The following is a 23,113-nucleotide window of genomic DNA, read 5'->3' on the forward strand; positions in this document are numbered from 1 at the left end:
TCTCTTTCCACTGAGCTGCTCTCCAGCAGGTCAGCCCCCAACCTGTACTGGTGCATGGGGTTATTCCTCCCCAGGTGCAGCACCCTACACTTGCTCTTGTTGAATTTCATAAGGTTCCTCTCTGCCCAACTCTCCAACCTGTCCAGGTCTCTCTGAACGGCAGCACAGCCTTCTGGTGTGTCAGCCACCCCCCCCAGCTTTGTGTCATCAGCGAACTTGCTGAGGGTGCACTCTATCCCCTCATCCAGGTCATTGATGAATATATTGAAGAGGACTGGACCCAGTACTGACCCCTGGGGAACACCACTCATCACTGACCTCCAAATCCTGATGCTGCGCAGGATGCTGGGATGAGCCTCAAAGGGGAAGGATGGGGAGGAAAAGCTACCGAAGAGAGAGGAGACCCTGAGCAAAGGCTGTGGACCTCCACCATGGAGGGCAGCTTCCCGGTCCTCCTTTGAGTTGTCTTCCACTGTTCACCAGCCAACAAGAAGCAGACCCAATGACCATTTTTGTACTGGTACTGGGAAACAGTTGGCCTCCTAGCAGGGCTGTGCTGTTGCTGGTCATCCTGGCACAGCACAGTCCCGGCATGGGACTCCAGCCAGTCTGAAGATAGCAGATACAAGATATCCATGTGTTAAGCGGTGCCTGGAGCAGCAGGTGGTTAAACGCTGTGCCTGGAGCAGTGAGTATGGAGCGGGGAAGGAAAGGAGGGAGCCAGGGATTGTCATAACCGCAGCCCAGGGTGGATGGAGCCAGGTGGTGTTGGAGAGGATGAGCTCCATGCCATGCAGGTATGACCCAGCCTTTGCAGGATCTCAGCAGCACAGACCCAAAGACTGTATCAACACAGGGATTATCGAGAGCTAAAAACCTGTGACCAAACCATCTCTGTCCTAGGCTTTGTCAGGAAGCAAAAGCAGGACACAAGAAGGAAAAAAGAGGGACAAATGTCAGCCACAAAGAGCAGAGCAGGTGGACATGAGAGGTCAAAGCAGAACATCAACAGTCATGGGTGAAACCAAGGAGTAAGGCAGGGATGCAAACATGGGTGGCACGGCCACCCCTCGCAGTGTCCACAAGTGGCTGGACAGCCTACCCACTGCTCTACGTGACGTGGCAGCGGTTTGCAGAAGGCTGCCAGCAGCCCTCGAGGCCGTGGTCACCTAAGTGTGCCACTCACCGGAGCGGAGGCTGGTTGCTCCCTGGGGCAGGCGCTGGAGAGCAGGGCACCGGTGGGAAGGTCCTCTGTGGGCTCGCCGTCCCAGGCGGCCCCCTCGGGGAGGGGCCACCAGCCGCAGGCACACAAGCTAGGCTCCGGGTGTTTGCTTTCCATTCTCCCAGTCTGACGACAACCACCCACTCTCCAGCCAAGGCTCCAGCTCACCATGCTGAAATTCAGAAGGTATTTGATCACGTAAGTGGATTATTTATTTATTTGTTTAAGTAAATTACTATTTCCTTAAGTAAAATACTATTTCCATCCTACCCAGAGGTCATGTCCTCGTAGGTTCCTCTGCACTGAGAAATGGTTGGAAGCTGAAGTGATGGTGGGAACGGGCAGAGGAGCGCTTCTGTTCTGCACAAGTGCAGGGAGGTCTGGGTTGATGGGGCTCTCTCTTCTAGTGAGCCTCCAAGGGCAGCACTTCTCCCCGGCACGACAGGTGGGAAAACAGGGTCTTTTGTAAGGTCCGGTATCGCTAAGGTAGAAGAGCATCAAAGATCTTGGTGAGGCAGGTAGGGTGCTCAGCCCTCCTGCTTCATCCCAGGCGAGGGCTCACCGCTCTCAGCTCTGCACGCTCGCCCGCGGAGTGGATGCGGAGCGGAAACACAGCTCTGTGCAGGTCTTTCACACGGCAAACCCAATGAACGCCTGTAGGGTGAGGTGCGCTCTTCCACAGCTTCTGTGTTGGAGTGGGTGGGTGAGGAGCAGAGAAGGGCAAGGCTTGACCTCCTGGCAGATCCCCCTTGCTGGGGGAGATCGTTTTGGGGCAGGACAGCCTTTTCCCAGGCACCTGCAGCATCTGGGGCGCTGCAGACCCTGCTGCTGCACACCAAGCTGCAGCGCAGGGCAGCTGGGGGCTTTCCTACCCCAGCCGGGTCGGTTGGGCACTGACACAGGCAAGCAGTGCCCTTGTGCCCTTGCTGCACCACCTTATTTTCTCCTGAGCCTCCTGCAGACCGTTGTCCCCATTCTCTCATTTATTTGATCCAAGTGGAGAAAATGGCTCCAATCGCTGCTCAGAGGAGCCAGGCTGTCGCTGGTGTACATATTGTATACATTAATACATGCAACATCGCTCGCCGCCTGGAGCATATCTAGCCACGGCAAATCAAGAGTCATTTTCTGCTACCTGCCTGCCTGGAGAAGCCAGCCTCGGCCACCCCCCGCAGCACCCAGAGCGCAGCTGAGACCCCGCACGGCTCAGCAAGCGCCAGCCGACCCACAGGACCATCCCGGTTTTGTGTCGGACGGGGAAGGGGCACAGGTCAGAGGGAAGCAAGGGCGTCCTCTCCTCTTCAAGGGGAGAAGGGAAAAAAAACGGAGGGGGAATCTGCAGTGACTGAAATCCAAGTAGCCCCCTCTCCCCTGCCAGGAGCAGGCGGTGAGACACGGCGGGGGGCATCATACCTTGTGAGTAAATGACCGACAGAGTGGTTTGTTATTAAATCCATCAGCTGCTGTGGCTCTGCCGATTAGCCCTCGCATCTTTGGGGTGCCGCATCTGTCTTTGCGCCCTGCTTTGTCACTTTTTGTGGTGACTGCACACGGGCTCTGATCCACGGGGGCTCTTCAGCTACGGCCTGCCTGCAGCTGGGGGCATTCCCAAGGACTCTGCTGGTTGCTCTCGCAGCCTGACCAGCCCTACGGGGCAGCGCTGGCTCCCAACAGTTCCGACTGCATCCTGGACATCTTCCTGCTGCTTTGATCTCAAGCGTTTAACTCTGCCCCAAGACACGAGAGAAGGAGTTGCCCATGGAAAGCAGTCGAGCCTCCTGAAGGCTCATCCAGCTACAAATCGTCCAGCTGCTCCAGCCTCCAAGACAAAGGTTTCTCATGCTCCATGTGCCATTTTATCCCGGTTTTGCTGCCTTCAGTGCAACTTCTTGGCATCTTCAGTGCAAACTTCAGTGCTGCCACAGCTCCCCCTTTCTCAGCGCACCCTCCCTGAGACACGTGCGTCCCACCAGAGCCAGCCTGGAGGAAGGGTTATGGCTTTATGTTAGCCTGATTGGACCCAAGCAGCCAGCAACGTGTTGCGTTGTTCAATGGTCATCTCAAAGAGGCAGCGGACTGGCAGCAAAAGGACCTGGGTCTTTCACAGATTCTCCACAGGTTGAAAGTTTAGTACCAGGGATGTCTGTGGAAGCAAGTCCAGAATTATATCTGCACAAAACACAGATACCAGAGTGACAGAGGGTGCTGCCTACCTCAGCACCACTTGCCGGGGAAGCGTTGCATCATTCTGCCTTTGCTGCTGGGTGCTGGTGCAGATCTCTCCAGAGAGTTGGGGTATATCGCTAAATACCACAGTGAGTTCGCTCTTCATTCCCTTCTCGCCGCTTTTCTTAGGCTGGCCAAGCAGGTGAACTCATCATCAGCTCTCCTCGAGCGGTGGGAGAATTGGATCAAGTCTCCAACAAGATCTGTCCGGCAGCATCACTTCATCCTGGAGCAACTCCTCCTTCCCTGCCTTCTCCCTCTTTGGTCTCTCTGGCCATCAATGGTCTTCCACACCGGGGTATTTCAGCAAGCCTTACCTTGCCACAGCTCTGGGGCAGCCCCGAGCCTCTGCTTTTACCCTCTCCCTTTAACGTGTGCTGGCATTTTAAGCACTGTTTCAGCATTTGACATTTTTCTGATCCATTCCTTGTCACATCCGTTTATCTTTGACACCACGAGGCTCCTCCTTGTGCTGCTTGCATGGCCAGGCAGTGAGCCATGGGCACGTTCGCCAGCCACCTGTCCAAGCCCATCTGTCTGCTCCTCAAGTGGGAAACGAGCATGGTTGCCATCAGGTTTTGGGGAAGCTGTGAACTAGTTTGTTCACCGTGCTAGTAAGTGCGTGCCTTTTGAATCCTCAGCAGCACTGTCATGAACAAAGACGTCCCCAGCCATTACAATCCCAAGTATTTTAGACGTTAAAACTCTCCCAGAAGGAGCTTAGAGTTTCAACTCAGTGAGGGATGTTATTGAGAGCAGGGCAGAACCATACCCATCAGTGTCCAAACTGATGCACAACCACTACAGAAGGAAACCACAGTTAGTCACGATGCTTGGTCGACTATTTTTCTGGAGCAAGTCCAGTTTTTCAATAGCAAACCCAAATTCCTCACCAGCACCAAGGGGATGCACGTGACCACTTACGACAGCCCATGTTTGCGTCGTTGCTAGCTTGTCAAGCTAGGACATCTCCCACACGTCACGAGACTGCCTGGAGTAGGAGATAAAGCACCAAGGAGATGAAGAAACTCTGGGACAAGCAGGTCTGTGCAGTCCCAGGCCCACTCTCTTGGTCAAAAGCTGTCCACTGAAAGAAGCGGGCAACATCAACAAACATCAGCTGTCACAGCACGGCTTCCAAGCAAGAACTGCCCAAATTTCTGCTTTCCTTAATTCTTCCTAATTAGATCCCTCCGTATCATGCTCAGCAAAGCAGCCTGTGCCTGCTCCCTCTCTCTGAGAGGTAGAGAGCAGCCATCTGGGGCTTGCAGGCTGGACTCCCACCCAAGGAGGACTCCACAACAGAGGATGTAACCAGATTCTCAGTATAAATCATCTGTTTGGCAACAATAGGTTCCCTGGGTAGAAACCAGCAGAAATGAAATGCAAACTAATCCTTTTTTCCAGGAAGCTTAGTTCCCAGACTGCTCCGCTTAAGATTAAGACTACGACGAAGCTCCACCGTGGTTTGCAGCAAGCCTGACAAAACAGTAGAAGTCCCCTGGCAATGTTTTTCACGGCCTGAACGTCCCTACGCACAACCCAAAACCCCAGAACGTAGTGCCGATGACTTGAAATCGTGCTGCCATTGCAGACTTGCTAAGACCAGACTAAAACCCAGGTTGCACGCCGGAGGGGTGCAGCTGGGACCTCCACACCTGGAGCCTGTGCAGGTGGCAATCACCCCCACCGGCAGGCGTCAAGAGAAGGGGAGAGCAGGGAAAACAAAGGTTTATTGTCTTTGTTTATAAAGATAGGGTCCCAACATTTCTAGGCCGGGCAGGGCAGGGCAAATGTAAGCAGCTCCTGCTCCTGAAGCGGGAGCTCGGGCTGTGCCGACAAGGTGTCCCTGAGCAGCCAAGGGACTTCGCGGTTATCACTGTTTACCTTTCGGTACGATATTTGTGTCCCAGCTGGAAATTTCCACTAGGCTACACCGCTTGAGCGCAGCCTCTGAGGTTTGTTGGTTATCGCTGCCCCTGCATCTCTTTTACCCGTGAAAACATGACCTTATTTAAAAAAAAAAAAAAAAAAAAACCTAAACAAAGTCTCGATGTCTTTTCCCTCTGCCCCTCACACACACATTTCTTCTACTTACTAATGGTCTGAGATGTTTTCTTCCTTGTAGGAAGTTGAATGCAATATACAGGTGCCAGCCAGGTCGGCTCTGGGTCTTCTTCAGCCTCCTCGTCCTCCTCTTGGTCACGCTTCAAGTCGTGGAGAAGCTGCAGCCTCCCAGGTAGGTCCCCAGCAGGGCTGCAAACCTCAGCTTCCAGCCTCTCGCTGCCCACTTGAGGTTGGCTTAAAACTGTCCTCCTGAAAACCACCTGACAGTGTCTTCTTTAGACAGGTGGGAAAGGACCTCTCTGGGGCTCTCACGTCCAACCCCTACGCCCTGGTTGGAGCTGAGCCCACTCTGGGTCTAAACCAGGCTGCTCTGGATGGCCTCAAGACCCCACAGCCCTTGAGCATCCTCCCAGTCTGGGGTCATCTTCTCCAGGCCACCTGCTCTTCTCTCTCCTTGCCTTCTCTTGCCTGGCCGTTTTCCACCAGCCCACCATGCTCCAGGGGGACAGGGGCACTGGCACATCACTACTGATCTGTCCTTCTTTTCTTGCACCCACCCCAACCTCCCAGGGCAGTGGTCAAGTCCTACGCCCACCAGCAATGACACTCACCCAAGAAAGTCGAGGGAACACGCTTTGGGGTGTCTCCAGGGGGGTTTTGTTGAGCTGCAGAGGAGCTGCCCTCATTGCACACTCCTTCCATCTTCTGCCCGTTTGCAGCTGAGTCCCATGTCCCCCCCATTACAGAAACTGCCGGTGCGAGCTGGAGCGTGCCCTGCAGCAGACCATGGACCACGGCCAGAAGAGGCTTGACTACGTCCTCCAGACCCCCAACCTGCTGTGGGAGGACAATTCCCCGCACTGGCAGAGGAAAGCCACGCCAGACCCGACTTCGACTGAAAGAGTGCGGGACGTTTTTCAGATGCATCTGTACTTCAGCCAGGAGACCCCGCTGGAAAGCAGCCCAGGCAGCCAAGAACAGCACTGGACGTGGCAGCCCGTGGAGAGCAGCAAGAAGGTGAAAGCCCATCCTTCATCCACGAGGCTGAAATCCCAGCTTCCTGGCCTGCGAAAAGCAACCGGAGAGGGTCCTTCTGCAGGTCTTCCTGGGAGGATTTCTGCAGTTTTGGCAAATGCTGATGCTGTCACCAGCAAGTTCCTAATCTTTGCAAACAGGATGACTGCAGAGGACCACAGGAGAACATCACCACCAGGAATGAGGCAGGTGGTGGTACAGAGCCAGTCTCAGCCTCAAGCCATGGGTTCCCTCCACCATCAGTGGGGCAACTTGCTTGAACACTCCTTGCCAAATTCAGCTCAACCTCCACAAGCAGAGGACTTTTACAAGACAGACATGGAGAGAAGATTTTTCCCAAGCTGGACAGAAGCCTCTAAGGTGACTCCTGGAGAAGGCCAGCAGGCTAGAGGGGCCTCCTCTCAAGGGGAGACATGCAAACCCAAGACTGACATTGTTTTCCTCAAAGTCCACAAGAGCGCCAGCAGCACTGTCATGAACATCCTCTTCCGCTTCGGTGAGATGCACAACCTCACCTTCGCCTTCCCCATCGGGGGTGGCAACCAGCTCTTCTACCCACGTCACTTCTTGGCGAGGTTTGTAGAGGGCTTTTCCCCCAGCAGCCCTCGGCGGTTCAACATCCTCTGCCACCACATGCGATTCCTGCAGCCGGAGGTATGGGCAGAGCCTTGGGAAGGGTAAACAGGGGAGAGAGAGAGGGGCTTGTGAGGAGCAAGGTGGGACACCCGTAGAGCACCTAACCTCTTCAGGAATGAAGCTAAAGAGAGACAGGCTTGCCCCCAGGTACCTCCCATGTTATGGGCATCACCTGAGAGCTTCTGTAAACAGGTTTGATGAATCATTGTGCTGTGACCTGAGACAAGCCAAGGGACAGCATCTGTAGCAGTCAGCAACAATCATCTCATTCTTGTCTGGTGGGGCCTTGGAGATATCTTGCTCCCTGGACAGGCCCAGAGGGTCCCATCTGCAAGAGGAGAACGCCTTAAGCATATCAGCTCAGGTCAGCCGTGCCCAGCATCCAGCCTTCTGGATGCCACTTGAGGACATGCAGATCTCGCAAGGAGACAGGACGTTATCTCAGGCCCAGACAGGCCACCCAGCTGTAGTGGGGAGCTGTGGTCACTGCTCTCCCCTGTACCTCTTCTGGGGCTCCCTACTGCTGGCATAAAAGTTCCTTTGATGATCTGCACCCTAAAAACCTCCCCAGCACCCACCATCTCCGCCTCCGGCGAGTGTTTCTGCTTTCTAGCAGAGCACAGGATTGCGAATGAGGTACTCCACACCTTTAAAACCTCCTTTTTCTCCTCCACAGGTGCATAAAGTGGTGCCCAGCTCAGCATTCTATTTCTCCATCCTGAGGAACCCCGTGAAGCTCATGGAGTCCTCCTTTGCATACTACAAGGGCGCTTCAGCTTTCTCCCGCGTCCGCAGCCTGGAGGAGTTCCTCCGCCAACCCTACCACTACTACAACCCCACAGACGGTGACAGGCACTACGCCAGGAACCTCATGACGTTCGACTTTGGCTTCAACCCCGACGGAGAGGTCTCAGCCGAGCGGGTGAAACTCATGCTGAAGGCCATCGAGGCGTCCTTCGACTTGCTCCTCATCTCCGAGTACTTCGATGAGTCCATGGTGCTGCTGAAGAAGATGCTCTGCTGGGACCTGGACAGCGTCGTCTCCTTCCCACTCAACATTAGGGACAGCAGCACCAAGTCCCCCCTCTCAGACACGGTTGTGCAGAAGATAAAGGAATGGAACAGGCTTGACTGGGAAATCTACACCCACTTCAACAGGACCTTCTGGGAAAGGATCGACCGAGACATTGGCAGGGAGCGCATGCAGCGGGAAGTAAAGGCGCTTCGGGAGAGGCAGGGAGAGCTGGCGAGGACCTGCCTGCAAGGGATGGGCAGCGTGGCCCCCAAGCACATCAAGGACTCTTCCCTGAAGCCACTGCAGCACGGCAGCGCAAGGATCTTGGGCTATAACCTCAAGCAGGGCTTGGACAAGGAGACAGAGCGCATGTGCCGGCGGCTGGTGACCCCGGAGCTGCAGTACAGCAGCGCTCTTTACAAGAAGCAGTTTGCCCAAAACCTCCCCGAGACCCAGCAGCCCCCTCAGCAGGGCAATGCCCCGCAGCACAGGCCGGAGGGCACCCAAAACTGAGCCTCCTTGCCCCCTCCAGGCGTCGTTCTCCGGCTGCCTTTGCTGAGGACAGCGAGGTGCTCCCCTCCTGGGCTCGGGGGCTGCTTCTGCCCCAGGGGGGCAGGCGGGCTGGGACGCTGCTTGCCCACGAGAGTCCCTGGCCACCTCTGTCTGTGCAGGACTGTGCACAAGCTCTTGGGTGCTACACGCTGCCGCTGCTGCGGAGCAGGACGGGCTGCGACGGGGGGGTCCCGGGGGCTTGACACGACATGACACTTCCAGGGTAGGTCCTGAGCAAACAGGGCAAAACCCCGTACTGGCGGCCGAAGCCTTGGAGGAGGCGACCTGGGGCTTTGCGCTGCGTAGCACCGAGTCCAGCAGCGAGGAGCAGAACCAGGAGGACAGCCCGGGTCCTCAGCACCGCGCCGGGTACCGCAGGTAGGCAAGGTACGGCTCCAGCGTGGCTGCCCTTCGCCTGGTGCTCCCATCAGCCAGAGACTGCAATGGGGCAGGGCCAAGCTGTAAATCAGAGCTTGATTTACAGCTTGGGAACAAGTCTGTCTGTCCAGCTGCGGCTCTCCTCCGCTACGCTACTGTGCTGGAAAAGCAGCCTCTTAATTAAAAATAACAATATCCACCATCCCCCTTAATTCCCCTTAATTACATCAGTCTGCCTGGTAGACAATCTCCCCAGCAGCCCAAGAACGGACCTCAAACTTCTTAAAATGTACTGGGGGGAAAAAAAAAAAGAAAAAAAAAAAAGGAAAAAACCCAACAAGTTTTTTTGCCCTGACTCTGTGGTCGCACGTTGCCTTCAGACGCTGCGCTCATACGCTGCGTGTACAGGATTGGCTCCCACCCCAGAGCTGACGCCGACACCACGGTGTCGCACTGCACGTTAAATCCCCACACGTCCGAGAGCAGTCTCGAGAGCATCTCGGCAGCCAGACATCCCAACCCAGACTTGGAGCGGCCGTAGGAACATTTGACGCTCTGGCTGGGGAAAAATACCACAAGAAAGGGTTGTGGTGGGCTAGCCGACCTTACTTTTCACATCCTACACTTAACCTCAAATCAAAAGCAGAGCCAGCAAACCAGTTTGGATAAACGGAGGCTCCAGCTCGGGATTTTCAGCACGATTTCCAAACCAAAAGAGGTTCGCAAAAAATTGCTGGGGGATCCGAGCATCCCAGATGCAGCCACACGGAACCTCAAAGGTTTCGGTTTCCACCCAAAGGTGCCCCCATCTCCTACTCACATTTTAACCAGGATAAAAAAACCAGACTGCGTTCCCACTGCCCTTCCCTGCGGGGGACCAGGCAGCCCTGAGCATCCAGCCGGGAACGACACAGGGGCGTCATTTTGGGGGGAATTTTCTGCGTGGTTTTTGAGGCGTTGTTTGTTCCATAAAGGAACAGGTTTGTTCCTCTGAGGCACGGCCGCGTATGGCTGCGTCGGTCCCTTCCCTCGTTTCTCCTGTTGGGGACGTGGTGTGGTCTCGTCGTTTGCAGAGGTCCCCTCGCGGCGGTCTCCGGTTCACCCCAGAGGGCAATCCCACATGGCAGCAAGGGAAAGGGGCAGCCCACGGGCAGCATAGACAAGGCCGTCCCTCAAAAACCCAGATGGGACAGAGTGGGGATGCAGGGAGGAGCAGGGCTGGCACCCAGGGCAGGGGACACCGCGTGTCCAGGTACCAAACCTGCATCTGACACTTTCACCCTGGATTTTAATCGGGTGCCGCTTCCTTGTTCACTCTTCGCAACTCAGCAAACAGGAGCAGATCTTCCCTGCTCAAGCTCCTGCCGAGGTGAGCCAGGGCAGGGACACTTGTACAACCAAAGCATCGCGTGAAAAGCACGGCCTGCCCCGGAGCACGCACCCCCCGATTGCTCCAAAAAGCTGTAGTGCAGCAAGAACATATTCAGCTCAGGGATTTTCTGCCCAGAGAGATCCTGCAAAAATGACTGTTTGCTGCAGAACGCAGGAACTGGCCGTTTTCGGCGGGGACAGGGGAGATCTCTGGGCAGCAGCTCCGTATCCAGAGATGCCAGCGGCCCCGCTCCCGGCATGCTGCGCGTGGGATTGCCCCAGCCCCTGCTCTTCCCCATGGAGAGAGACCCCCGGGGTGCAGCACCCATGGGGTGTCTCGTGCCTGGCGTTGCCTGGGGGCAGCCCCATTTACTTAGCAGGGGTTTCCACCCAAGTTACCCCCCTTCCAGAGCAAGCGGCAGGCAGGGCAGAGCCAGTTTGGGCATCTCCACAGTTTCTCCCATTTTCAGGGATGGGATGGGCTGATCTTCCCCCCCGTACAGAGCTCACAGGAATGACATCACTCACCCAAATGCCAATCACGACATTTATTTTTATTACCGTTGCCACAAACCACAATTTTATCTTTAGGAACAGTTCACGTAGAGGTGGAGAGGAGCCCAGGGATGGACTTGCTCGCCCTCCCTGGCTGCGTACCAGCTGCGCCTGGGTCTCGGTGTTTTTTAACCGCAGCCACGTCGCGCACCGTTTCTCGATGCCTTAGAGCACCCGGAACCCAGGCTAAGCACCGCGTCCACAGCGGAGCAGGGTCTCCTGTTGTGGCCAGTGAACTCCCTTGCCCTGGAGCATTTTTAACCCCTCTCCAAGGCCTGCCAGTTTCACCCCGTGCAACTCAAGGACGTCAGCTTAACTCAAAAACCACCCGTTTTTGACCAATATCCATTTAGTAACTCAAAAGGTCAAAGCCTGCTTCCTCCTCACCCCAAGTTTCCAAGGCAGTTACTGGTTTATGCTTTTTATGGCTGCAAGAGACCCAGACAGATTATTTCAAGTGTTGCACGATGCAATAACCTGGGAGTTGCTCAAGCCTGTCCACGTAATAGTCCTGACTTTCTGTGAGCTTCCCGGCAATACAAGACAACCAGCAATTTATGCCGAAGCGTTAGGGTTTTTTCCCCCCCCACCGAGGTAGCGATGCAGGCTTGAAACATTTCGGGCTCTCCAGGGTGACTTTCAAAGCTATTCCCAAAGGAGCTCAGGGATTCAGACGTCCTGCAAGGCCAGCTTGGCCCATTCCTTTGCGATGCTGTTAAAAAAAAAAAAAAAGAAAAAAAAAAAATCTCACCCTGCGGTAGGGACCGAATGTGTAGGATGGATGCTGGGTGGGATGAGCAGCAAAATCCTCCGCACCAGGAAACCCACTGCCAGGAGAGGGGCTGCCGGGACCTCCTCGGCCCCCGTCCGCGGCTCAGGCGCGAGGCTCGGAGCTGCTCTTCTGCCCTTTCCTCTTCCGACACGGTTCATTATCCTCCACGTGCGCCCCCACCCTTGCCTTGGGTATCTTGTATTTGCTCTTCTGGCTGTAAAGGAGGTTTTTCTGGAAGAGGCGTGGGATGTTGCCTTGGTACAGCAGGAGGGCAGCGAGCATCCCTGAAACAAGAGCACGGACCCCTTCCGTGTGCTGCGTCGAGCGTCTGGCCACATGCCCTTGCCACAACCACAACCTTCCTCATGACCAAAATGTAGCTCAGCACCACCAAAGTCCCCACTCACAGCATCTAACAGACCCTTGCTAGGTTACTTGAAGGAGAATTTAACCATGGTGTCCTTAATATAATAGAGAGGCTTGTTTTGACCCAAAAGAGCCATAAACCAGTCTCCTTTCCCCGCTCTCTGCATTCAAGGCAGCACGTATCCCGCACCCCATGGTCATCCTGAAGCTGTGGACAACCTCAGTAGCGTAGCTCAGCCTATCGTTGCCCGAAAACACCTTTGCTTCATCTCCTCCAAACTTCGGCCTCGGGGAGAGTTTTGCCTACGGCCCGTGTAGGAATTGGATTTAAAAAACGGATGGCAGAGGGATGACTCTGGTGACAGGGAAGGGGACGGAAAAGGACACTTGCCACTGGCAAGTTCAGCCCTTTGCCAGGAACGGTTTGCGTTAGGCCCAGCGTTTCTGCCTTGCCCATTACCCCCCATCCCAACCCCTGCCCCCCCGGTACCACCCGGTCAGATCTCACCTGCGAAGGGCCCCAGCCAGTAAACCTGGACGTAGTCCCAAAAGCTGTTCCCTGAGCAGGGGAAGGTGGCGACCGCGGCCAGGGCAGGGTTGAAGAAGGCTCCCGTGAATGGTCCGGCTGCGTGGGAAGAGAAGCATGGCCATCAGTCTCGCTCGCATCCAAAGATGTCCATCCAGAGATGGACAAAGAGCTGGACCCAGAGACCTGTGACCCCTCCTGCCTGCAGGGAGCATCTCTGCTGCCACTCACCTCCGGCAGCAGCATCTCAGACTGTGTAACAACAGCACCCACCCCCACCACCACCCCTGTCACCCTGAGCTTTGCAAGAAGCAGAAGAGCTCAGTGCGGGACCAAGGGCTCACGTTAGGGGACATTCAAGGAAAGCGCTCCCAGTCTTGGGGCAAGATACGGGTGCCTGGATAGCCTAAATTACCGTCTTCATCCCAAAATGAATATTCCCCAAAATAAGTAGAAAACAAATGCCTTAGTAATCATTACCTCTCGAGTCCTGGAAGATGAAAAAGGGACTGTTAAATCCCCACAAATTAGGTATTTTGCTAAGTGTCTTAGAAAAAGAAAGCCAGGTGCTGCTCACCTATGTAAGTCAGGAAGGTGACAGTCGCTGCCAGCGCAGGGACCCGGTAGATTGGGTGACTCCGGCACAATTTGAAAAGGACAAGGTGGAAAAGGAAAGAGCAGGTGCCTTCCACAAAGGCAGCATGGTGCAGAGACGTGCGGATGGAGGAGCTGCACTCCGACGCTATCAGGTTCTGTATGAGGTGGAAATGCGTCAGCTCCCAAGACCAGTAGAGCTTGGTGACAGCCCAGCCCGTCCCCACGCCCGCAGCCTGGGCCAGCAGCTTGGCAGCAGTTGCGGTGAGGTTGGACTCGAGGAGCAGGAACTCCTGGAGAGAGACGGTCGGGTTGGCGGATGCTCCATCAAAGGAGGCACCATGAAGAGCGAAGAGGAGGAAGAGCAGAGTCAGGACCACGTCTGGGCCAAAGCCACCACCCCACGGGCCGATCTCCAACAGCATCCTCAGCTCAAGGCAGCTCGTGCACAACTGCAACGAGCCAGCGAGTTCTCTGGCCAGGCAGCCGTACGCTCCAGGAGACAGAAGCCTCTTGGAAAGCCGCCTGAGCCCCTGGCACACCCCGACAACCAGGAAAAAAAAAGCAATGGAGACATTCAGGCCAGCCATAGCAAAGGCCACGCTGAGGGTTGAGGCTAGAAGGAGCAGAGAAAGCTTCTGCACCTCCTCTTTATAGTCGCGTGTAAGCAAACGTGGCGCAGCCCGACAGGCCTGGGAAGCACTGCACGTGCTGCCCTCTCCTTTGCAGGGCAATGCCTGCGGCCAGGGGAGCAGACGGACTCACCCCCAGCTGGAGCAGCCAACCAGTTGTCCCAGCAAGCAGGTCCTGGTGTTACCTCCACCACGCGGTTTCTGAGCCTCCAAGCCTCCAGCAGTCCCACCTGGGAGCCTGCAGCAGCTCCCCGGAGCTGCTCAAGTCTTCCAGAAGGAGCAAACCCCTTCATTTTGTTTCTGCTTGGCATCAGAAAAAAAGCAATCTAGTGCCCCAATCCCAAACTCCTCTGCTCTGCAGCAGAAATTGCAGCGGGACCCCATCCCTGCAGCGGGAACAGCATCTCCTTCATCATCAGCGTGCTGCAGGGACAAACGTGCCCAGGTGTGCTCTGCCACCATGGGAACAAGTGGTGGGACATACCCCGAAACAGTTGCTGGGCATCAGGGCCAGCGTGCTGGGTAACTCCATGCCCAGGGCAAAGCCCAGTCCTGCGCCCTTGCGGGCGACCACCACAGGTTCCTCTCACCACCCCCATCACATGCCAGGAGCCAACAGCTTTTATTAATGCCATTTTATTTCCACCCCCCAGTCATTTATAAAAGAAATTGCCAGGAGACACAGTTTGAAGCACACTTGAGCCAGGGGTGAGGCACTTAATACAGTTCAAGGCGGTTGCGGTGACACAGACTGACCCGTGAAAACCAGGAGCATCTGCTTGGTGTCTATTGCCACAGCAGAAAAGAAACACGATGTTTTGGAGATGTTTGTGAAGGTCACGGCCAGCCTCAGCAGCCCCTCCTGTCCCGCTCTCCCTCCTTCCACCTCCATTCCCGCAGCCGCTGCCATTGCCCAGTGCCCACCCAAAGGTGGTTGGGGAAAGGAGCCCAGTCCCCGGTGATGACAGCACAGAGCCCTTGCTTTGGGAACCTTGGGAAGCCCGAGCAGGGAGAGGGATCGCCCTGCCCCTCCTCCCCACCACGACTGCCCTGTTTTCATTGGGCTGCCTCAAAATGTATCACAATTTTACCGTTTTTAACCCATTTCTCTCTCCATAAGGCAAGAGGAGTGTGTGCATCTTTTGCCTCAAATGAGCAAACGAGCTTGCCTGAATAAAGGAAGATGAAATGTGCTTTAAAAGAGTCAGAAAATTAATATTTTTGACCTCGTGAAAATTCAGCTCTGGCAAAGCGCTGGTCAGAGGAAGCTACTCGTTGCTGCAGAACACCACAAACACTTAACATCGCAATCCAACTAGTTTCTTTCCATCTCCCCTACTTTTGTGTTTCTCGGGCTCCCATCTTTAGAAACAAAACCTTACAAGGACCCAGTGACACCAGCCCAAACCACGTGCCTGGAGGAGAACCGCTGACTGATGGGACAGAGGAGACAGAGGGGCAGTTTGCACAGAAGAATTCCACAGATCACCCCGTTCCACGGCTCCATCCCTGCTACCGGCATTTCAACCTTGGTTTCAACAGAGGGTTTTGACAGAGCAGACGAGATCTTTGTGACAGGTCCCCTCTGGAGGGCATCTCAGCCTTTGAGCAGAGTCCATCCAGATAAAAAAAAAAAAAAAAAAAAAAAAAGAAAAGGGGGGGGTAACGCATTGCCCTTTACGCAAATATACCTGGCTACTCTTACAAGGGAAAGCTAATGCCCAAAAAAGCAAGTGCGTTCTCATCCCCTTCCTCCAAACACAGCTGTGACATAGAAAACATTGTGAGAGCCATGGTAAACCTGGGGAAAAAAACCTGCCCCTCTCTTGATTCCCACAGGAACTGTTTTTTCCCCCCCCATCTTCTCAAGCATTTAAAGAGTTGGGCCTTAGGAAATGAATGTTCAGAGGTCTTTAAAAGCTATTTCCCATCCATCACCTGTAATTATGCCCACAGCACATCCTGCAATTGTGGGACACTTAACCCAGGCTGGAGTGAGGAGCTGGAAGCTGTCGCTCATGAGGATAACGAGGGGATTAAATAAGGCCAGTGACACATGCACAAGCAGCACAAGCGGCTCATTTCCCATCTCCCCTTAGCGCTGACAGCAGAAGGGGACGCGCTGCAGGCTCCATCCTGGAGCACGTCTTCAGGCCACTGCAAAGGCAAAACCCCTTCGAGAGTCCACACGGCTGCTCTTCTCAAAACAAGATTGCCTAAAAATTCAGGTATCCACACCAAAAACCACTTTTCTGTGGCTGGAACATCAGTGTCTCTTCTAAACCGAATTTGCTTTCAGGGCTGCCAAGAACTACAACAGCTTAAAATGCAGGTATTTTAAATGTTTGGGGGTTTTTAGCCATGGGACAGGAAGGAACTGGCATTTCCATAGTTAAGTAAAATAAACACTGTCCAAAAACACTAAAGGGTAACAAAAGCTGAACAGAACGATGCTGGCTCCCCCCCGCACACCTTTTTCACCCACAAAGAGGTAATAGCCACAGCTGAATATAGCTGTAAGGTTGTTTAGGGAGAGTTTTACTGGGCAGGATAAAAGCTTTCCAGGAGCAGCACCCCTTATCAGCTGCTGCGACAAGGCAGCAGAGACCCGGCCGCAGGTTTCCTCCCACAGGCAACCAGATGAAAAGGGCTCAAGGAGAGCCAGGAGTTAATTTGGCTTTGTGAAAAAACCCAAATCCTTAAAACAAGCATTCACCGGGAGGAAAAAATAACAAAGATGGATTGTCCTTGGCTCTAAAAGCCTTGACTTCAAGGGAGATGTCTGTCCCTAGGAAGGTCACCCCTGTTCCCCCTCCAAAACATCCCATGGAGATGCCCTGTCACAGCATCTTCTCCGCTGATGTGCGGCTACAGTGAGCCAGATTCGTTATTCACAAGCCCTTCAGAAAACACCAGAAACTTGAGTCTGTGCGTTGAGACGTATCTGCGCGCTGAGGCACACATTCCAGTCCCATCCTCCTCTCTACTGACTCAACACGTCTCCAAAGCAGAAGTCTGGCGGCCTTTTAGTGTCTTAAAATGAATGAGCAATCATTAACTTCCCAGTGGGCAAGTCCCATTAAAAAGAAAAAAAAAAAAAATAATCATTAGTCCCTACAGGCTGTTTCAATAATATAACACCAGGTCAACGGGTTTTGAAATGAAGTTACGATGCGGCGGAAGATATTCCCCCTGCAGACACCGGCTGGCAGACAGGAACGGGAAAAAGCAGCGTCACCATCGCGGCAGGGGAACGGCAGGAGGAGAAGCTGCACCAGCACTGCCCTCCTCCCTCCTGACAGACTGCAGGTGGAGAAATTACAGTCAGAAATTCACTGTTCTCACTTGTTGGTATTTCCCACCCCGCGCCCCCCCCCCGCAAGAAAAAAAAAAAAATAAAAATCCTTCCTTAGGCTGGAGTTCAAAGTAGGGAAAAAAAAGCTCTTGGAAAAACCTGCTTCCTCCAGCCATCTGGAGAGCAACATCAAGAATTTAGCTGAGCTCAGCGGTTTCACATACCTTTCTCACATGACCGAGGATGGCCATTTTTATTAAAAAAAAAACAATCTTCAGAGCAAAATGCAAGTTATAAAAATAGGAAAAAAACCGCAGGTGTACAAATCCCTGGGAGCAGGCGTTTGCAGACAACGGCTGTGCTCGCACAGGAGCCACATAGACGACAGGGAAACCCAACGCTTTTCTTCAGGCACCACTGCGAAAACGCTAATTAGAAATTAGGATCCTCGGTTTTCAGCCATCCTGGTTTTAACCAGTGTGCTGCTGGTGCAGTCTGAATATCGGCGCTCAGCTTTGCCTCAGACACGCTGCAACCAAACAGCAGCCCTGAAAGGGAGAAATCATTGCCCCCAACTCTACCAGCTTGAAGAACAATGTTGAAAAAAAGATATCCAAAAAGATGGGGCTGCTCTTGCGTTTGGTCTAGGCCAGGTATATGCAAGGGATGGGCAAGTTCACACAAGACTTAACAGGACTTATCAAGCGAAGACCAGCGATTTCCAACTTGTGCAGACCACATTCAGCCAAACCCCTGCTCTCCTTCAGGCAGCACAAGGACCAATTGCCAGATAACCAGCGAGTTCCACCAAGCACCTTCTCCCTCCTCTTGTCAGCTTCTTCCCCCATAAATTAAATGCAAAATCACTTAAATGCAGAGTTAGAGAACATCAGTTTAAATGCATAAAGGGTCAATTATATATCAAGACAAAGATACTACAACAAATTAATTAACCTGAAGAGACAGTGCTTTGTGCAAAACAACATTCTCATGTCTGGTTGAAAAGGCTTCTGAAGACGAGTGGTTTCTTCATTTCCCTTTGTCAGTGGTATGAGCAAAGCTTGTACAACATGCAAGAAAGGGGAAGAGATGATTTCCCAACAACAGATGGGAAACACACGACACGGTGAGTCCTCGACATTCACAACGGAGCCAGACGCTTCATCTGGATTTCAACTGAACTGCTCTCAACCCCAAAGTAAATTCGCATAGATGTCCTTTTCTTTAGCCAGGCTGCCACGCCAACACGCCACAGCATTTTCGTAGTTTCGATGAAATACACGAGTGAGTCTCCGCAGCCTACCAACAGGCACCATCCATCTCATCCCGAGTCCTCGCCCGGTGCGACTCTGCCGGTCAAACGCTGATCAGCGTGGACGGCGCAGAACCCAGAGCAGCGTCTTCCAAGCAGGCACCAGGACAGCTCATTCCCCGCGTCTCCTGTGCCATAAATGTTTATCTGCGGGATACTGGATGATATTCACGGTGCAAAATAAAGCAGTCTCGTTAAGATTAGTTACTGGAACATCATTGTATTGCCATAATCGCAGTTTACTGGCCCGTCAGTCCCACCCCAGTCACTATCAAAAGGCTACCTTACAGCAAACGAGTGGTGGAAGAGGCGACTGTAACAAACTAGGGCTGGTCTTCGCTTTGCTCCCTTCGCAAGAAGAGCGTGGGATCTCTCTTCCACGGTGGGTGAAAAGGGTGTTTCAGAGCCGCTCTCCTCCCATCAGTCATCTGGAGCGTTTTGCGGGAGGCGCAACCGTCTGCCAGCAGTGCGCGATGGCAAGGAAAGCTTGCGGTTATCGCGGGGCTGGTACAGACACCGATGAGTAATCAAAGTTTAAAAGAAACAGGACAGGCTAGCATAGCATAAAATGATATCCATCACAATTAAAGCATTCGTAAGAAGCTTAATTACAAACAAATACATTCCGGTAATCTCATTAAGACATCGAAACGTGTACTCTTTTCAGCTACTCTCGTCTTAAAAGGTATAAACTCATGACAGGGAAGGGGGAAAAAAAACAAATGTTTTTTAAAAGTTTATTTCTAGCCCTGAAAGAACAGTTATTAAACAAAGTCAACAAATACAGTAGTTAATATTGCAGTAACAATTAAATAACATAATGGGATTAAATTACACAAAAGGCAACATTAAAATCTGAAGACAGTTAAAAAAATAAAAAGAAAGCTTGCACCTACTTCCATTTCCATTGACAGCGTGAGGAACAGAGGGAAAAACGAATCAGAGACATTTATTTATTCAACTCTAGCTGGAGAGACCCTGAACAACCCCCTTGCCCCCTCCCCAGCCCAGCCCCCAGCCCCTCTGACAGAGGGAGCCAGTCTCTCCCATCTGCTCTCACCACATCTTTTGCACCTCCCTGCACCGGAGAGCCGGGGTGGGGGAAGCCTACAATTAGTCTCGTTAACACCTAAGGCAGGTCAAAGTGCATGTTCCCAGCACCGTGGCTGCTATTAATGAAAAGTCTGGTTTATTCTAGGGTAACAAGAAAATCCCAGGAATCACACATTCCCGGCACGCCTGCGACTCAGCCATAAACTGCCCAGCTCCATACACCCAACTCACCACAGCACTGTACATCACACTTCATATGTATCACATGCATATTTGATGGGAATCTGACTCGGGACCTTGTGCTGGCACCCAAGAGAGAGCAAATCCCAGCTCTTTCAGATGCAATCCTTCCCTCAGCATCATCTGCTCCAGCTCCGGCTGGTCTCTGGCTGCCCCAGCACTAGAGCAGAGTTGAACAGCCCTGCAGCAAGTCTTAAGGACACTGATCTGCTCCCTCCAGGGGGAAAAAAACACGGCTGGCATTTTTTAATCTTGCTGACATCATTAGAAAAGCGATGACTGACCCACTAAGACACAAAAGCACAGTCCGGCAACCTTCTACTGGCTCTCCTCCTCTGCCAGCTCCACCTCTGGCCCCCATTTCTGGCAGCGGGAGGGTGAGAAACCTCACCATGTAACAAGAAAACTGCCGTGCGGGGAAGGGGAGATGCGGACACTTCTCGCCTTCAGGGCTAAACGCCATTCCAGGTCACACAGCAAGTGCCGAGATATGTTTCTGGTAACTTCTGGACTGGGCCAAGTTTTGTGTGCTAAGATGGCTGTAAGTTTGGAAATCATCTCCTAAGTAGACTAAATTAGACAAATTTTGTAACGTGTTTTAAACCATTCTCATTCATCAATGAAAGTGAACTAATAACTTAAAGTACTTATGATTTCTTGGTTTTCAATTTTTAAAGAAAACTAAATTTTTCGCACGTTATCTTACTGCCTAGATTGTGCCATTAAAAAAAAAAGGAGGGGGGGGGGGAAAGAAAGAAAGAAAAGCTCCCAGTTTAACTCTGGCACAAGGAGTTTCACAAAGTCCATTGCCAGCAATGGACAAAGCGGGAATCATTGGTACGACGGGGTTTTATTCTCAGCCAAGCCTCCTCGCTGCTTCATTTGATGAGGGAGCCAGACACTCTCAAACTGCGGCATCGCCATTACTACTGTCCATGGCTCATAAATGCATTTTGCCTGGGAAACGCATCTAGACTTACTTGCCTAGAACGAGACACTTCCTCAAATTTAAAACCATAACTATTCCTACACTTACAGCTAGAAGGTTTCATTCCTTTGATGGAGCACTCAACATCATTTACCCGATACAAATGTTTACTACCATGCTAGAGCAGAACGCAAGCTGACCCGCGGCACAGCAGTGCCCTGCACATCCAGGCACTCTGGTTGGTACCGCGCCATTTCCTAGATGCCAGAGAGTCGCAGCAGACGCTGCGAGACCCTCATCCCACTTCCCTCCATCACCAACACAAACAGACCCCGCTGCTCCAGCCAGCCGCTCGCAGCTGGAAGTTGGTTTTGTCATACCTTGGCTACCAGTCCCCAAAACACAATCATCTCTATCGCTATACAAATACCAAAATTAGCTGAAAATGACTTCTATTTTCTGCCAGCAATGTTTGTAAAAGTGTGCAAAAAAGTTTTATTCAGGGTCCTCCGTCCATACCCACCCATAACCCTATCCGTCCCAGGTCCTGCCCTGCTGGGAATGCAATAAAATCCCCCTAAAGTAACGGTTATTCTTTCACAGAATCGTTTGGCACATTGTAACTACAGTTGGCTCTTCGTTAAACTGTCGGGGCAGCTGAAATGCATAGACTGTAGCACTAGAAGAAGCCGGGGCACAGGCTCTTCTACACTTGCCCCCGGTAACACCCCAAGAACTCAACCGCTCCAGTTGCTCACTGTCCTTCAGAGGGAGGCACTTTTTTCTTGCATTGAATGTTTGACGTCAGCCATTTTAGCTGGTACAACGTCTTTAGTGAGAAAGGATCGGTGCGACACATCACGTCTCCTCAGCCTCGGACTAGCCAGTCAAATAATAAGCCCCATGGACGTCTGACGGCACTGTTCTCCCCTCTCAGCTTTCGCCTTCTCAGAACAGCGCTTTGGCATTTCCAGGTGTTCATAATCTTCCGTTCGAATCATATTTAAAAATTTCTGCACCTTCAGTGTCCTCAGATCTGATTATTTGTTCTCCTGATTTCATTAGTACAAATGGAGCACATACAAAATTGGAAAAAATAGCTCTAATACTTAAACTCTGACAACTCCATAGGTTGATGCATTATTTGCTTGCGGGGGGAGGGGGAAATTACAACATATACAAAAATGTATTTGATACAAAGAAGGGAAATGTAAAATAAAAAAGTCAAAGGCACCAGCATAACTTCCAAAGCCCAAGTCAGAACAGATACAATACGTGTTTTTGAACCACCCAGCGCACCAAGCACGTTATCCCTTAAGCTTCTGGCCAGCAAGTCTAACGGGAAAAAGAGAGCAGACAGGAAGACAGCTGGAATTTTTTTTCTTGCCCTGACTATAGCTGATCATTTGATCATAAATAAAGTATCTGACCCCTACCTACATATCCCATAAACCGACATCAAAAGACTCGACTGATCACTAAGTTTCTACAAAGAGGCCACATCTTTGATTAAAAGTCCACAGAGCACAGGCATTAAGAAACAGCTGAATACTTCTCTTCCCCCCCTCTCCATATTCATCTTGAAAAACAAAACACATCTCAATACATTACGATTTCTTAAGTAGCCAAGTTGTCAACTCTACAGTACAGTAACAGCTAATCCATAAAAAAGAAATACGAGGGGCAAGATGTACCTTCACATTTGTCACACTTGCCGTGAATCTAGTCATACAGAAGCTTACTAGCAGGGTTTAAAAGTAAATAGGTAGAAGGGAGGAAGAGGAGAGTGAAAGAGATCAGCAGGTAAAATTAGTACTGCTCTCTGAAAGCTTGAATCTGTCATTCAAGTATTGAAAGTACCCAGCAGGGTACAACGAATGGGAGCTGTAACAGCAAAGTCGTTAAAAACCCTTAAAAACCCCGGGCACAGTAAGTGGCATTTCTGGGCTGTCTGCAAAAAAAAAAAAAAAACCAACCACAAAAAACAAAACAACAAACCAAACAAAAAAAGGCCAGTAATTCAGTCCTCAATTCCTTCTGGACCCCAGACAGGGATCGCTAGAGTCACCACAATTTCTTTTGGGTGTCTTCTGGATGAGAGTTTCTTCCCTTTTGCAGACGTTTTCCCCCCCCACAAAATCCCTCCCCTCCCCCCAGAAGTGTAACAATTTCATATATTATAAAGATTTGTAAAATACAAACAAACAAAAAAGGATGAAGGCTGTGGCAGTAATGTTAGCGGTTACTCTTCATTGCTTCTTTGGCTGCCAAGATCAGTGGCGTCAAGCTAGACAGAGGTTTGGCCAGTTTCAAGAAGGGATGCTGCCAGGAAGAGAGA

The 23,113-nt window shown here is 52.2% G+C and overlaps 3 protein-coding genes across 7 annotated transcripts in view; 1 reads left to right on the top strand and 2 right to left on the bottom strand.

Annotated features, from left to right (window-relative positions):
• The first annotated feature begins 1,391 nt into the window (after positions 1 to 1,391).
• Positions 1,392 to 8,714, top strand: LOC128911076 (galactose-3-O-sulfotransferase 2-like). Its single transcript, XM_054205329.1, has 4 exons — positions 1,392 to 1,420; positions 3,578 to 3,702; positions 6,963 to 7,204; positions 7,863 to 8,714. The coding sequence occupies exons 1-4, from the start codon at positions 1,392 to 1,394 to the stop codon at positions 8,712 to 8,714; spliced, it is 1,248 nt and encodes a 415-aa protein (XP_054061304.1).
• Positions 8,715 to 11,067: 2,353 nt separating this feature from the next.
• LOC128911944 (aquaporin-12-like) lies at positions 11,068 to 14,046 on the bottom strand. Its single transcript, XM_054207569.1, has 3 exons — positions 13,299 to 14,046; positions 12,704 to 12,820; positions 11,068 to 12,113 (listed from the first exon to the last, which is right to left on the bottom strand). Exons 1-3 carry the CDS (start codon positions 13,903 to 13,905, stop codon positions 11,932 to 11,934), a joined length of 906 nt encoding a protein of 301 aa, XP_054063544.1. The 5' UTR covers positions 13,906 to 14,046; the 3' UTR covers positions 11,068 to 11,931.
• A 4,075-nt stretch (positions 14,047 to 18,121) lies between these two features.
• Positions 18,122 to 23,113, bottom strand: part of PAK2 (p21 (RAC1) activated kinase 2) — a 49,471-nt gene continuing 44,479 nt past the window's right edge. For all 5 annotated transcript variants that reach the window (XM_054207563.1, XM_054207562.1, XM_054207566.1 and 2 more), the window contains one exon: positions 18,122 to 23,097. In XM_054207563.1, the coding sequence (XP_054063538.1) occupies positions 23,011 to 23,097 (87 nt within the window). In that variant the 3' untranslated portion in view covers positions 18,122 to 23,010. The remainder of the gene's footprint in view (positions 23,098 to 23,113) is intronic.

Source organism: Rissa tridactyla, chromosome 6 (genome assembly GCF_028500815.1).
Source record: "Rissa tridactyla isolate bRisTri1 chromosome 6, bRisTri1.patW.cur.20221130, whole genome shotgun sequence".
NCBI classification, from domain to species: domain Eukaryota; kingdom Metazoa; phylum Chordata; class Aves; order Charadriiformes; family Laridae; genus Rissa; species Rissa tridactyla.

Excerpts from the sequence above, each read along its gene's own strand:
- LOC128911076 (XM_054205329.1), top strand. The coding sequence starts at position 1,392 with ATGCTGAAATTCAGAAGGTATTTGATCAC. Across the intron at positions 3,703-6,962 it reads ACTCCTCCTTCCCTGCCTTC|CATGCAAACCCAAGACTGAC; the intron begins TCCCTCTTTGGT and ends CTCAAGGGGAGA. Across the intron at positions 7,205-7,862 it reads TGCGATTCCTGCAGCCGGAG|GTGCATAAAGTGGTGCCCAG; the intron begins GTATGGGCAGAG and ends TCTCCTCCACAG.
- LOC128911944 (XM_054207569.1), bottom strand. The coding sequence starts at position 13,905 with ATGGCTGGCCTGAATGTCTCCATTGCTTTTTTTTTCCTGGTTGTCGGG. Across the intron at positions 12,821-13,298 it reads CACCTTCCTGACTTACATAG|CCGGACCATTCACGGGAGCC; the intron begins GTGAGCAGCACC and ends CTTCCCACGCAG. Across the intron at positions 12,114-12,703 it reads CTGGCTGGGGCCCTTCGCAG|GGATGCTCGCTGCCCTCCTG; the intron begins GTGAGATCTGAC and ends CTCTTGTTTCAG.